Here is a 16,369-nt window from a genome sequence, read left to right on the forward strand (position 1 = left end):
ACATGTACATTGTACAGGGCTTGTCCATTAAGCAATTGAATTAAATGTAAATTATTAGCACTATATTATGTATATTATTCTACTTGAAGAAAACATATTTTATTTGCACTTGAAAATGATTAAATGTAAAATATTAGCACGGTATCATGTATATTGTTCTACTTCAATCATTGTTCTACTTCAGATTAAATACAGATATGATACATCACTAAAGATATGGGGAGCATGAAAACTTCAGCATTCTGTACTTTAAAGTACATATTTATTATCTTCAATGTTATTATATGGGTAGGTTTTGATTACTGTACATATTTATTATCTTCAATCTTTACTTATTATATTGATAGGTTTTGATTAACGTACATATCATTAACTTCAATGTTCTTATATGAGTTTATTCATAGGATGTAATTAAAGTAAATGTACATATTTATTATCTTCAATGTTCTTATACGGGTACATGTAGGTTTTAATTAATTTAAAAGTATAAATATAGATATATGTATCATCTTCAATGATCTCACATAATACATATGTTCTTAACTTTCAATTTTATGGTTTTAATAGCCTTAATTATCATAAGTAAAACCCTAGAAATTGTAAGATAATACAGGAGTTGGATGAAGTACATGTGATCCCAATAGGTTGATGAGAAAATGTATAAAAAAATGTGTTGTTCAATTTTGATTCCGACCAAATTTCAGAATGGAAATTTTATGTTAATTATTTCAATTACCGGTAGTTATTATCATGAATATATTTAACCCATATGAGCAGACTCTTTTTAACTATTTACAGTTGATTGGTTGTGGACTATTTTCTGTTGGTATTTGGATGCAGGTTAACACAGGACCCTACATAAATCTGCTACCCAGCCACTATGTGTTTGGTGCCACAGCAATAATATGTATAACAGGTGTTGTGGCACTTATTATAGGATTTTGTGGCCTAGTTGGTGGTATCATGGAGAGTCGTCTTTGTATGGTTGTAGTAAGTATCTAGATTATAAACAATTAATTTGTGAAGGTATTCATAGGAAAATCATGTAAAATTATACTGTGAATGAGACAGCAATCCATTACAATTATTTGTGACCTTGGTCTAAATTATTTGTGACCTTGGTCTAAAGTGATATTTTAAGGTTTTGTCTGATAGAGATTGAGACTGCACAGGCCTCTACAATAACGTTTTTTCAATGTGTCCAATAGGACAAGTACAAAATGTACATACCAAAACTTACTTATTTGAATGGAATCGTTACTTGTCCAAAAAACAAACCAACGTAGATGTTAACCTTTTTGGGATTTTAAGTTGATTCAAAGAGCAAAATGAATAAAACAATAGAACAGAATTTGAAGTGCTTTTAAAAATATGAGTTGAGAAGAACTGAATCTAGTAATGTCACAGACATTGACAGAATTTAGTTTCTAGTTACGATCAATTCCCAAGTCTCATCAGACTGCACATGAGACACAGTCTTGTAGGCCTGTCAGTCTATACTCATTTGGTTTGTATCCTGGACTTTTTAGTTTTATGTTGAAAAATATTTAAAATTATTATGATTAATGCCTTTTATATCAGGGCCTTTTATAGCTGACTATGTGGTATGGGCTTTGCTCATTGTTGAAGGCCATACAATGACCTATAGTTGTTAATGTCTGTGTCATTTTGGTCTCTTGTGGACAGTTGTCTCATTGGCAATCATACCACATCTTCTTTTTTATACTTACTAAAATCAGTTTTGTTTTTACTGTATTAAAATGCTTATTCAAACTCAAAAAAAAAAACATTTGCCTACACATAATCAAATATGATTATTTTTATGAATTTCATGGTCAATGATTTCTTCATTTTTATTTTTAAAATGTTTGGTTAAATGAAATTTGTCATATTTATTTATTAAGCAACAGAATAAGGTAGGGAAACAAGGTACTGGTTTGTCTGGGTCCAGAAATGTTAACAGTTTCATCATGGTTGCAGCATACATTAAACAGTAGGACAAATAAGTTAATTAGATAAAACTGCAACAAAAGTGTCTGAACAGAACTGCATATCACTTATTTGTCAAAAAGAATAAACCACTAAACAAATTGATTTCTTGTTTAGTCTTTCAGACCTGTCACCAAAAAATGGTACAAATAAAATTTTTCTTCTTTCATGCTATGAATGATATACAATATCTGAGAAACATATAAGCCTTTAGGCAACTCAATAGAATTTGAAAGGAAATGAGCAGCTAGAATTCACTGAACAGCATTAATCAAAGAACTGAAACTCACGCTAATTTTGAATTTTGCACTATTGAAATTAGTACATTGTAGTAGCTAAAATAAATGTGTAAACTAAAGAAATAGAATACATCAAGAATGTGTTAAAGCTACTGACATATACTCCATATCTACATGATTTAAGAGTTAATGCTACTGACATATATATATACTCCATATCTACATGATTTAAGAGTTAATGCTACTGACATATACTCCATGGCTTGCGGTCATAAAACTTTCGAGCATGATTTTTGTACTCAGACTCAAGAATCAACCAATCAAAATACTGGATTTCAGGTTTCGAGCATGATTTTTGTGCTCCGAGCACTGAGCAAAGTTTTGTGACTTCAACCCCATATCTACATGATTTAAGAGTTAATGCTACTGACATATACTCCATATCTACATGATTTAAGAGTTAAGGCTACTGACATATACTCCATATCTACATGATTTAAGAGTTAAAGCTACTGACATATACTCCATATCTACATGATTTAAGAGTTAAAGCTACCGACATATACTCCATATCTACATGATTTAAGAGTTAAAGCTACCGACATATACTCCATATCTACATGATTTAAGAGTTAATGCTACTGACATATACTCCATATCTACATGATTTAAGAGTTAAAGCTACTGACTTATACTCCATATCTACCTGATTTAAAAGTTAAAGCTACTGACATATACTCCATATCTACATGATTTAATAAGAGTTAATGCTACTGACATATACTCCATATCTACATGATTTAAGAGTTAATGCTACTGACATATACTCCATATCTACATGATTTAAAAGTTAATGCTACTGACATATACTCCATATCTACATGATTTAAGAGTTAAAGCTACTGACATATACTCCATATCTACATGATTTAAGAGTTAAAGCTACTGACATATACTCCATATCTACATGATTTAAGAGTTAAAGCTACTGACATATACTCCATATCTACATGATTTAAGAGTTAATGCTACTGACATATACTCCATATCTACATGATTTAAGAGTTAAGGCTACTGACATATACTCCATATCTACATGATTTAAGAGTTAATGCTACTGACATATACTCCATATCTACATGATTTAAGAGTTAATGCTACTGACATATACTCCATATCTACATGATTTAAGAGTTAATGCTACTGACATATACTCCATATCTACATGATTTAAAAGTTAATGCTACTGACATATACTCCATATCTACATGATTTAAGAGTTAAAGCTACTGACATATACTCCATATCTACATGATTTAAGAGTTAAAGCTACTGACATATACTCCATATCTACATGATTTAAGAGTTAAAGCTACTGACATATACTCCATATCTACCTGATTTAAGAGTTAAAGCTACTGACATGTACTCCATATCTGCCTGATTTAAGAGTTAAAGCTACTGACATATACTCCATATCTACATGCTTTAAGAGTTAATGCTACTGACATATACTCCATATCTACATGATTTAAAAGTTAAAGCTACTGACATACTCCATATCTACATGATTTAAGAGTTAAAGCTACTGACATATACTCCATATCTACATGATTTAAGAGTTAATGCTACTGACATATACTCCATATCTACATGATTTAAGAGTTAATGCTACTGACATATACTCCATATCTACATGATTTAAGAATTAAGGCTACTGACATATACTCCCTATCTACATGATTTAAGAGTTAAAGCTACTGACATATACTCCCTATCTACATGATTTAAGAGTTAAAGCTACTGACATATACTCCACATCTACATGATTTAAGAGTTAAGGCTACTGACATATACTACATATCTACATGATTTAAGAGTTAAGGCTACTGACATATACTCCATATCTACATGATTTAAGAGTTAAAGCTACTGACATATACTTCATATCTACCTGATTTAAGAGTTAAAGCTACTGACATGTACTCCATATCTACCTGCTTTAAGAGTTAAAGCTACTGACATATACTCCATATCTACATGCTTTAAGAGTTAATGCTACTGACATATACTCCATATCTACATGATTTAAAAGTTAAAGCTACTGACATACTCCATATCTACATGATTTAAGAGTTAAAGCTACTGACATATACTCCATATCTACATGATTTAAGAGTTAATGCTACTGACATATACTCCATATCTACATGATTTAAGAGTTAATGCTACTGACATATACTCCATATCTACATGATTTAAGAGTTAATGCTACTGACATATACTCCATATCTACATGATTTAAGAGTTAATGCTACTGACATATACTCCATATCTACATGATTTAAAAGTTAATGCTACTGACATATACTCCATATCTACATGATTTAAGAGTTAAAGCTACTGACATATACTCCATATCTACATGATTTAAGAGTTAAAGCTACTGACATATACTCCATATCTACATGATTTAAGAGTTAAAGCTACTGACATATACTCCATATCTACCTGATTTAAGAGTTAAAGCTACTGACATGTACTCCATATCTGCCTGATTTAAGAGTTAAAGCTACTGACATATACTCCATATCTACATGCTTTAAGAGTTAATGCTACTGACATATACTCCATATCTACATGATTTAAAAGTTAAAGCTACTGACATACTCCATATCTACATGATTTAAGAGTTAAAGCTACTGACATATACTCCATATCTACATGATTTAAGAGTTAATGCTACTGACATATACTCCATATCTACATGATTTAAGAGTTAATGCTACTGACATATACTCCATATCTACATGATTTAAGAATTAAGGCTACTGACATATACTCCCTATCTACATGATTTAAGAGTTAAAGCTACTGACATATACTCCCTATCTACATGATTTAAGAGTTAAAGCTACTGACATATACTCCACATCTACATGATTTAAGAGTTAAGGCTACTGACATATACTACATATCTACATGATTTAAGAGTTAAGGCTACTGACATATACTCCATATCTACATGATTTAAGAGTTAAAGCTACTGACATATACTTCATATCTACCTGATTTAAGAGTTAAAGCTACTGACATGTACTCCATATCTACCTGCTTTAAGAGTTAAAGCTACTGACATATACTCCATATCTACATGCTTTAAGAGTTAATGCTACTGACATATACTCCATATCTACATGATTTAAAAGTTAAAGCTACTGACATACTCCATATCTACATGATTTAAGAGTTAAAGCTACTGACATATACTCCATATCTACATGATTTAAGAGTTAATGCTACTGACATATACTCCATATCTACATGATTTAAGAGTTAATGCTACTGACATATACTCCATATCTACATGATTTAAGAGTTAATGCTACTGACATATACTCCATATCTACATGATTTAAGAGTTAATGCTACTGACATATACTCCATATCTACATGATTTAAGAGTTAAAGCTACTGACATATACTCCATATCTACATGATTTAAGAGTTAAAGCTACTGACATATACTCCACATCTACATGATTTAAGAGTTAATGCTACTGACATACTCCACATCTACATGATTTAAGAGTTAATGCTACTGACATATACTCCATATCTACATGATTTAAGAGTTAAAGCTACTGACATATACTCCATATCTACATGATTTAAGAGTTAATGCTACTGACATATACTCCATATCTACATGATTTAAGAGTTAATGCTACTGACATATACTCCATATCTACATGATTTAAGAGTTAAAGCTACTGACATATACTCCATATCTACATGATTTAAGAGTTAAAGCTACTGACATATACTCCATATCTACATGATTTAAGAGTTAAAGCTACTGACATATACTCCATATCTACATGATTTAAGAGTTAAAGCTACTGACATATACTCCATATCTACATGATTTAAGAGTTAAAGCTACTGACATATACTCCATATCTACATGATTTAAGAGTTAATGCTACTGACATATACTCCATATCTACATGATTTAAGAGTTAAAGCTACTGACATATACTCCATATCTACATGATTTAAGGGTTAAAGCTACTGACATATACTGCATATCTACATGATTTAAGAGTTAAAGCTACTGACATGTACTCAATATCTACATGATTTAAGAGTTAAGGCTACTGACATATACTCCATATCTACCTGATTTAAGAGTTAAAGCTACTGACATATACTCCATATCTACCTGATTTAAGAGTTAAGGCTACTGACATATACTCCATATCTACATGATTTAAGAGTTAAGGCTACTGACATATACTCCATATCTACATGATTTAAGAGTTAAAGCTACTGACATATACTCCATATCTACATGATTTAAGAGTTAATGCTACTGACATATACTCCATATCTACATGATTTAAGAGTTAAAGCTACTGACATATACTCCATATCTACATGATTTAAGAGTTAAAGCTACCGACATATACTCCATATCTACATGATTTAAGAGTTAAAGCTACCGACATATACTCCATATCTACATGATTTAAGAGTTAATGCTACCGACATATACTCCATATCTACATGATTTAAGAGTTAATGCTACCGACATATACTCCATATCTACATGATTTAAGAGTTAAAGCTACTGACATATACTCCATATCTACATGATTTAAGAGTTAAAGCTACTGACATATACTCCATATCTACATGATTTAAGAGTTAAAGCTACTGACATATACTCCATATCTACATGATTTAAGAGTTAATGCTACTGACATATACTCCATATCTACATGATTTAAGAGTTAAAGATACTGACATATACTGCATATCTACATGATTTAAGAGTTAAAGCTACTGACATGTACTCCATATCTACATGATTTAAGAGTTAAGGCTACTGACATATACTCCATATCTACCTGATTTAAGAGTTAAAGCTACTGACATATACTCCATATCTACCTGATTTAAGAGTTAAGGCTACTGACATATACTCCATATCTACATGATTTAAGAGTTAAGGCTACTGACATATACTCCATATCTACATGATTTAAGAGTTAAAGCTACTGACATATACTCCATATCTACATGATTTAAGAGTTAATGCTACTGACATATACTCCATATCTACATGATTTAAGAGTTAAAGCTACTGACATATACTCCATATCTACATGATTTAAAAGTTAAAGCTACCGACATATACTCCATATCTACATGATTTAAGAGTTAAAGCTACTGACATATACTCCATATCTACATGATTTAAGAGTTAATGCTACTGACATATACTCCATATCTACATGATTTAAAAGAGGCTTTTACTTATTGGTTATTATTATTTACTATTCTATTAGACGTGTGTGTGTGTGTGTGCGCAATATGTCTAGAAGAAAAATGTGTTTTTATTCAACACGTTCAAACATATCCTAAAATGTATTTTTATTTTATTTTCAGTATTTTGTGTTTAATATTGTGGTATTTGCTGCAGAAATAACTATTATTGCTATAGGATTCTCAAAGAAATCCCAGGTAATGTGCAACACTTACAAACAGAAAAGCTAGCCCACATTTCATCAGAAAAGTAACTGTTTAACCATGGTAATATCAGACAAAATTTCGAACACTTACACCTGTTAATGTAAAACTAAATGTTAAATGAAACTTTTATGCAATGTTTATACAGTTTATTACCACAAAACTCATTAAAGTATGAATTTAGGTGGCATCACTTTTATGTCCCTCATTTAAGTATGAATTTAAGTGGCATCACTTTTACCGTTCTTGAGTTATGCCCCTTTATAATGTTATATGCAAGCAGGGGCATCATCTGTGTCACGTGGACACATTCCCCATTTATTTTCTTTTGGTTCTTGTTGTCATGTAATATTGTATGGTGTCAAACTTTTTATTCTTAAGAAATTGAAATTTTCCATTTGGTTCGATTGTGTTTTAACAACATATGGTGTATGATATATCTCCCTTAAATTCTAATTCGTAAACTCAAACGAATATAGAATATTTATCAAATAACCACAAACTCTCACATGGGAGACGCCACTTGCAGAGACAAGTGCACATTTTATTATTCGTATATGTATAATGAAATCAATGTTTTTGTGTAAATACACCGAACATTCTCAGCTGGTACTGGTTACCGCATACTAAAGATGAACAAATCTGAAAATAAATAATATAAAATTATTATATTATTTATTTGGAAAAGTGCTACTGGTCACTTTAACTGCAATGGCTCGAATGACTTTAAACTACCTGAATTCACTCGTGCATGAAACTTTAAACCCCTTTCAAACCGACCTTGCTATAAATAACTAAACACCTGTTAACTATAAACAACAACATTCTTCATGTTCGACTTTTGTACAACTTTGATAAATACATTAACATTCATGTGACCTCTGACATAAGGGTCAATCTAGTTGATTTGATGGGATAGATTTGTGTCCAAAAAAGAAAGTATTACTCCCCATTTTGAGGTTTAGATGTAAGGTACACAGGTGCTCTAACCCAAGACGATGTGTAACTTGTGAACAATTGAATATGATTTTTAAAAGGAATTTGGGTCCAATCTTGTATAAAATAGATTGTTTTCCCACACCTAAACCATATGCATTGTGAATTGCCACAACAAGACCTTTATGTCTGGGGTATACCCTGTCCACACACCTAAACCATATGCATTGTGAATTGCCACAACAAGACCTTTATGTCTGGGGATTGTGGCTGGGGTATACCCTGTACACACACTCTAATCATTAATTGTGAAATATCTTGAATTCATTCATTAGCAATATATTTTGATATTTGTATTTGAAATGGCAATATTTACCTTATCAGTAATTGAATAGGCTTTTTTTTTTTTTTATCAAAGTGACTTTTAATCATAGTTTTAGTTTAAAAAGCTGTTCCTTCTTATTTATATGATTTTTTATAATCAAAACAGGTAGTAAAATTTTGAAAAGAATTGGCTTCATATGTATAGGAGGAAGAATTTGATGTAATTTTTCTTTAGGAAACCTTCACCAATTCTCATTTTTTTAAGTCCTAGATATAAGCTTTGAATGAATTGTTATGAGCATGAAGAGTTAATATATGATGGAGATATTCTTGTATTACAGCTGCAGTCTTTTGTGAAGGAAGAATTAATGTATAGTTTAGAGTTTAGTCATAATCCTGACATCCAATCAAACAAAAGAGAAGGTGTAGATAATGTTATAGATTACATACAACAAGACGTAAGTAATTAAAATATTTGTTTATCCAGTGTAAAGTATACATGTCTGTCTTGCAAGATTCATTTGACATTAACCTCATTAAATGGATCATTGATCATGATTATGAAATACTAGCAGTAAAACCATAGTATAAGACCTTCAACATAATTCCATCATGACAAGTTATTTATTTTATATTATATCAGGCTAGACATTTTACAGTGTGACCTCTTGTTTAATCTTTTCTCTTTTTTATGCTCCACCTTCACCATAGTTAAGGAGGCATTAAGTTTTACCCTTAACAGAGAATTTTTTAGATTAAGAGTTTATTAAGAATTCTAGAAATGGAAAGGTTTAGAGCATAGTATTTTACTCTAGCATTGTCATTAGTTTTGTTCTGAAAAAAAGGCTTTCTTTTAGCCACATACTTTTTTGTGACCATGTATGTATGGTAACACCCCTATGATCATGTATGTATGGTCACAACACTGTGACCATGTATGTATGGTAACACCCCTATGATCATGTATGTATGGTCACAACACTGTGATCATGTATGTATGGTAACACCCCTATGATCATGTATGTATGGCCACAACACTGTGATCATGTATGTATGGTAACACCCCTATGATCATGTATGTATGGTAACACCCCTATGATCATGTATGTATGGTCACAACACTGTGATCATGTATGTATGGCCACAACACTGTGATCATGTATGTATGGTAACACCCCTATGATCATGTATGTATGGCCACAACACTGTGATCATGTATGTATGGTAACACCCCTATGATCATGTATGTATGGTCACAACACTGTGATCATGTATGTATGGTAACACCCCTATGATCATGTATGTATGGCCACAACACTGTGATCATGTATGTATGGTAACACCCCTATGATCATGTATGTATGGTCACAACACTGTGATCATGTATGTATGGTAACACCCCTATGATCATGTATGTATGGTCACAACACTGTGACCATGTATGTATGGTAACACCCCTATGATCATGTATGTATGGTAACACCCCTATGATCATGTATGTATGGTAACACCCCTATGATCATGTATGTATGGTAACACCCCTATGATCATGTATGTATGGTCACAACACTGTGATCATGTATGTATGGTAACACCCCTATGATCATGTATGTATGGCCACAACACTGTGATCATGTATGTATGGTTGTCAATAGTTTACCTCTGCACCACATGATGGTCATATATATTTCTGATTGCTTTTTTGTGACCATGTATGTATGGTAACACCCCTATGATCATGTATGTATGGTCACAACACTGTGATCATGTATGTATGGTAACACCCCTATGATCATGTATGTATGGTCACAACACTGTGATCATGTATGTATGGTAACACCCCTATGCTCATGTATGTATGGTCACAACACTGTGATCATGTATGTATGGTTGTCAATAGTTTACCTCTGCACCACATGATGGTCATATATATTTCTGATTGCTTTTTTGTGACCATGTATGTATGGTAACACCCCTATGATCATGTATGTATGGTCACAACACTGTGATCATGTATGTATGGTAACACCCCTGTGATCATGTATGTATGGTCACAACACTGTGATCATGTATGTATGGTCACAACACTGTGATCATGTATGTATGGTAACACCCCTATGATCATGTATGTATGGCCACAACACTGTGATCATGTATGTATGGTTGTCAATAGTTTACCTCTGCACCACATGATGGTCATATATATTTCTGATTGCTTTTTTGTGACCATGTATGTATGGTAACACCCCTATGATCATGTATGTATGGCCACAACACTGTGATCATGTATGTATGGTCACAACACTGTGATCATGTATGTATGGTAACACCCCTATGATCATGTATGTATGGTCACAACACTGTGATCATGTATGTATAGTCACAACACTGTGATCATGTATGTATGGTAACACCCCTATGATCATGTATGTATGGCCACAACACTGTGATCATGTATGTATGGTAACACCCCTATGATCATGTATGTATGGTAACACCCCTATGATCATGTATGTATGATTGTCAATAGTTTACCTCTGCACCACATGATGGTCATATATATTTCTGATTGCAGCTGAAATGTTGTGGTATAAACAATTACACAGACTGGTTTAACCATCCAGCATGGCCAGGGAAGAGTTACGTTACTGATTCCTGCTGTTTACATGAAGGGGAGGAGTGTGGCAAATCTTCTACTGCTGTGTGGTTCCGCCGGGTAAGTATGTACTGATAGATTTCTCCGTTATTCATAGCACCCTTCGATAGCTGCGAGGGTACAGTGAAACCTGTGTACGCTCTCTTTTGGGATTAATGGAGATATGTCACTAATGTATTTACAACAATATTTACAAGGATAATCCCCACCCCAACACAAAGGGAGTGCTAGGACACTCGGAAGTCTGTTATTATGGTGGAGGAAAATGAATTTTAATTGTCCTCAATGTTCATTTCATTTTTATCACTTTAGATCTCCAATTATTATTACATTTTACAGGGCTGTAAGGGGAAAATAATTAATATTGTATTTTACAGGGCTGTAAGGGGAAAATAATTAATATTGTATTTTAAAGGGCTGTATGGAAGAAATAATTAATATTGTATTTTACAGGGCTGTGAGGGAGAAATAATTAATATTGATGTATGTGAGAAATAATTAATATTGTATTTTACAGGGCTGTAAAGGAGAAATAGATTATTGGTTTATACAGAATATGACTGCTTTAGGGATATCTGCTTTAATGATTATTGTGTTACAGGTAGGTTTGTCTTGAATTAAGATTTTTTCATAATTTGCTGATAAGTGAATCAACATTACACTTTTACTAATTGCAAGCAAGCCTGTACAAGTTTTGAATTTCACCACTACAATCCACCATACATGCTTGAATAGGTAGCTCCAACATGGTCAAATATGACATGACCCTTTCAGGGGAGAGGTGTGTTGTTAAAAGTAGTCCTGCAGTCTGCACCAAAAACTTTTTCAACTACTAGTCCGAAGACCAATATTCTGACATTTTTCTTATTGGGCCAAACAAAGTTTTGCAAAAACTTACTAGTCCAAATGAAATTTTGCTAGTCTGGGGTATCAGACTAGTGGCTAACCGTGCAGACTGGTCCTGTCAAATTTGCATAGAAGTGACCTGGCTAAGATAGTTTTTATCTCAGAGATAAATTAGTGGTAATTTTCGATATGTTTTCTATTTTGAAATGATTTTTTCCCCATTGTTTACAAATACCTAACTTTTTTTATTCATAATTCTAATCAATCAGAGTATCTTTCTTATATAGAAGTATGCTCTGAATTTGTGTAACAATTCTTTGGAAATGACTCATATGCACTAAATGTTCATGATTTAACAATAAATTTAGCATTTCTTTTCTATATTTTTGTCATTTTTCTCACAAAATTAGCACATATAATCTTGCTACATAATGAAGCCATATGTCATTTTCAAGCTTATATTGAAATTTAGTGGAGAAACAATCTTTTCCAAATATGTCACATTGCAACATTGAGAAATAAACCATTACATTATTATCTCCCCTTTAACTACAGTTGACAATGATGAAGTTAAACTTGAAACTTAAAAAACAATTGTTCCTAATTTTACCTTAGTTTAAAAAAATAAGTACTAAATTAGATAAATCTTACACTGATATATTATATAATTGAGAATGGAAATCGGGAATATGTCAAAGAGATAACAGCTGAAGGCCACCAATGGATCTTCAATGAAGAAAGAAAATCCCACCTCAGCCTCAGCAGAGAAAATGGACCTCATACTTAACTCTAAAAAATATAAATGAACAAAAATAAAAAAAAACATACTGGACTAACAATCCTCCCCCTTTAGGTGTAATACCACCAAATCATTTTTTTCTATAGAACTGGACAGGATAAAACTTAACTCATGCCAAGTATTTCTTTATTTGAAACGAGGATAAATTCTGCACTTTTTTTTGAAAAGTGCAAATTTAACAAAGACTAATAGGGGAAAATCAATGGTGGTATTACACCTATACATCTAGCCAATGTAGAATAAACAAACACACAGTATACACACAGTAAAACTTATTTTAAAAGAAGTTGAAGTCTGATGTCAGAATACGTAACAGACAGAAGAAACTAAGCAAAATGACTATGCTTTTAAGGAAGCTACCAATTTAAAATGCCATTGTGCTATTTGAAAACATTTAGGAGAAGGTGGTTAAGTCCATCTGTATTTTGTAGTAGAAAGTTTTCAATATACTAAATATTTTACTTTTTAAGTCATTTAGCAGGGTGCTTTTTTGGATAGGGTATGGAATTTCATTCTTGAAATCTTATAAGTCATTACTTACTGTTAACCAACTTATTTTTTCTATTATATATTTTGACAGGTTTGTACAATGGCAGCATCACTATGTTTATGTTGGGGTTTCAGGGAAGATAAGTTCAGGAATTAAAGACTTGACAGTGTTGGAATGTACCAGGGAACACAATGTATAATAAGCTTTAGCACAGAAACAAAAGTCAAGAAATCCTATTTAGCTTTAAATATATCGGCCACACAAATACATTTTAGCCTAGACTTGATGGATTATTGCTCATGGAGTATTTTATTTGACACCAGTGTTGTCTATAAAGATCTACTCACCGCTTTCTGTAGGTTATCTGAAAACAATTATTTTCTGTTGAATTCAAAGCTGCTGCTGTTTTTACAAACTACAGGGAGCTGTTTTTCACAAACTACAGGGAGCTGTTTTTCAAAAGCTACAGGGAGATGTTTTTTTTCTTAAAATCAATGGAACTATTATGTCTTATGAAATATCAGACCAAATGCTGCAGGTGTCACGGAATAGAAGTTCCTTCATAATATAAGTTCCAAATGGAAACAATATTCTGGAATATTATTTCCACTGGTATAAATATTACAGTAAATGTTCCTAACGGAATAAATGGTATAGAATATTTGTTCCAACAGGAACAGATATCATGACATTGTTTATAACAAAGTTTCCATTGGAACTTCTGTTATGTGGAACAAATATACGTTGACACATGAACAGTATCAATTATCATTGAGATGTTGTGTATCAGCAGCTCACTCTTTTTTTATAATTAAATCTTGTGAGAGGAAATAAGATAATATTTGGTTTACTTATGACACTCTTATGATTAAATCTTGTGAGAGGAAATAAGATAATATTTGGTTTACTTATGACACTCTTATGATTAAATCTTGTGAGAGGAAATAAGATAATATTTGGTTTACTTATGACACTCTTATGATTAAATCTTGTGAGAGGAAATAAGATAATATTTGGTTTACTTATGACACTGCTTTACTTTTGAAGTAGTTATATATTCTATTCCAATTGTATGAATATCTCCACCGAAGTTGTTTTTTTAGGCATTCCCAATTGTACAAATATCTCCACCAACATTGTATTTTATAAAGATGTATATATGAACCACTTGCCAAGTTGGTGATTAAAAGTATAACTTTTTTATTTAGATAAGATGATTTATGGCTAGTTTTGATTTCTAAATGTATCCAAGAATCACTGGTCCATTACTTTGTCATTGTCTTTTGAAAGAATATCAACAGAGAAATTTACTTTGTATTTTAAAAAAAGCTTAGCTTTTATTAGCTTTGTTAAATGATTGAGAACTTATTAATGAGACCTGGGTGAGGAATGAATAAATTTTAGTTTATAAACAAAAATAGAGTCCATCAAATGTGTAATTTCAGGCTAGACTTGTATTAATTTTTTTTGTTTACTTTCTTCACGTGTTAATGTCATTTATAGGAGCGAAAGCTATTATTATTATATTTTCCTAAATACTTTGTTCATATGTAAGTTTTAAAACATGTACTTAAAAACAGAATCTCTAGTCCCATTTTTATTAATCATCAGTTTAGATGCTATTAATGCAGGTAGATGACACTTACTTAAATGAAGAGATAAATGAAAAATGAACAATTTGAGGCCAAATTTATAAGGATCCAATGCCGTCAGTCAGCACCAGAGGCAAAGAAGCAGACCATCCACTTCCTACTTAATTTAATTTCGGGATTTTCTAATTCACTTGATGTAGTTGGATGAGGAACGATCCAAATGGTTCATTTACCTGTTTCTGATGCATTTTTGGGGTATTTTTGTTAAATAAGATTTAAATATACTTGTATATAAAGACAAGTAAACAAGGTCAAATTTTGTTCATACAGATGTTAAAACCTTTATTATCTGTTGTCATGTTGAGCCAAGCTATCATATTATTTTAGATTTAACCACCTTTATAGACTTGCAAGTTACATTCATTTTCTACCTGAGTTTATGTAATATCTTTAGAAAGGGTCAGGCGTTTAATATGAGTTGGTACAATGCGGGGACATTCTATACTAATGGGATGGGTCACTTATAACGATGTCTATACAAATTATCAGACTGATCTCGGCCGTAGCTGATGTCACGTGGCTTTTTAGCAAATCATTTCACATTTACGAAGTGTTCTTCATATATATATATATATGTTCAAGTTTAAAAAAAACGTTTTTATGAAATTTTATACATTTTGTCATTGCAAAATGTTGTTTTTCAAAACTTTGAGGTATTTGTTTGTTGAATTTTCAGTAGCCGCCATCTTGTTCGATATGTATTTCCATTTTACACAACTGGGATGTTCTTTAAAACGATACATCTAAGTTTGAATTCTCGCTACATTGAAGACCCATTGGTTGCCTTCGGCTGTTGTTTGCTCTATGGTCGGGTGGTTGTCGCTTTGACATATTCACCATTTCCTTTCTCAATTTTATTGATAATTCATCATTCTTTCAAAATCTTATAAATTATTGTAACCG

The 16,369-nt window shown here is 31.9% G+C and overlaps 1 protein-coding gene across 1 annotated transcript in view; it reads left to right on the top strand.

Annotated features, from left to right (window-relative positions):
- LOC143082087 (tetraspanin-9-like) overlaps nucleotides 1-16,047 on the top strand; it is a 38,285-nt gene extending 22,238 nt beyond the window's left edge. Inside the window, exons 2-8 of the mRNA XM_076257633.1 lie at nucleotides 185-288; nucleotides 799-990; nucleotides 7,683-7,757; nucleotides 9,365-9,481; nucleotides 11,599-11,739; nucleotides 12,197-12,280; nucleotides 13,905-16,047. Coding sequence (XP_076113748.1) covers nucleotides 217-288; nucleotides 799-990; nucleotides 7,683-7,757; nucleotides 9,365-9,481; nucleotides 11,599-11,739; nucleotides 12,197-12,280; nucleotides 13,905-13,970 — 747 coding nt within the window. The 5' untranslated portion in view covers nucleotides 185-216 and the 3' untranslated portion in view covers nucleotides 13,971-16,047. The remainder of the gene's footprint in view (nucleotides 1-184; nucleotides 289-798; nucleotides 991-7,682; nucleotides 7,758-9,364; nucleotides 9,482-11,598; nucleotides 11,740-12,196; nucleotides 12,281-13,904) is intronic.
- The last annotated feature ends 322 nt before the right edge of the window (nucleotides 16,048-16,369 follow it).

This window comes from Mytilus galloprovincialis, chromosome 7, assembly GCF_965363235.1.
Source record: "Mytilus galloprovincialis chromosome 7, xbMytGall1.hap1.1, whole genome shotgun sequence".
NCBI classification, from domain to species: Eukaryota; Metazoa; Mollusca; class Bivalvia; order Mytilida; family Mytilidae; genus Mytilus; species Mytilus galloprovincialis.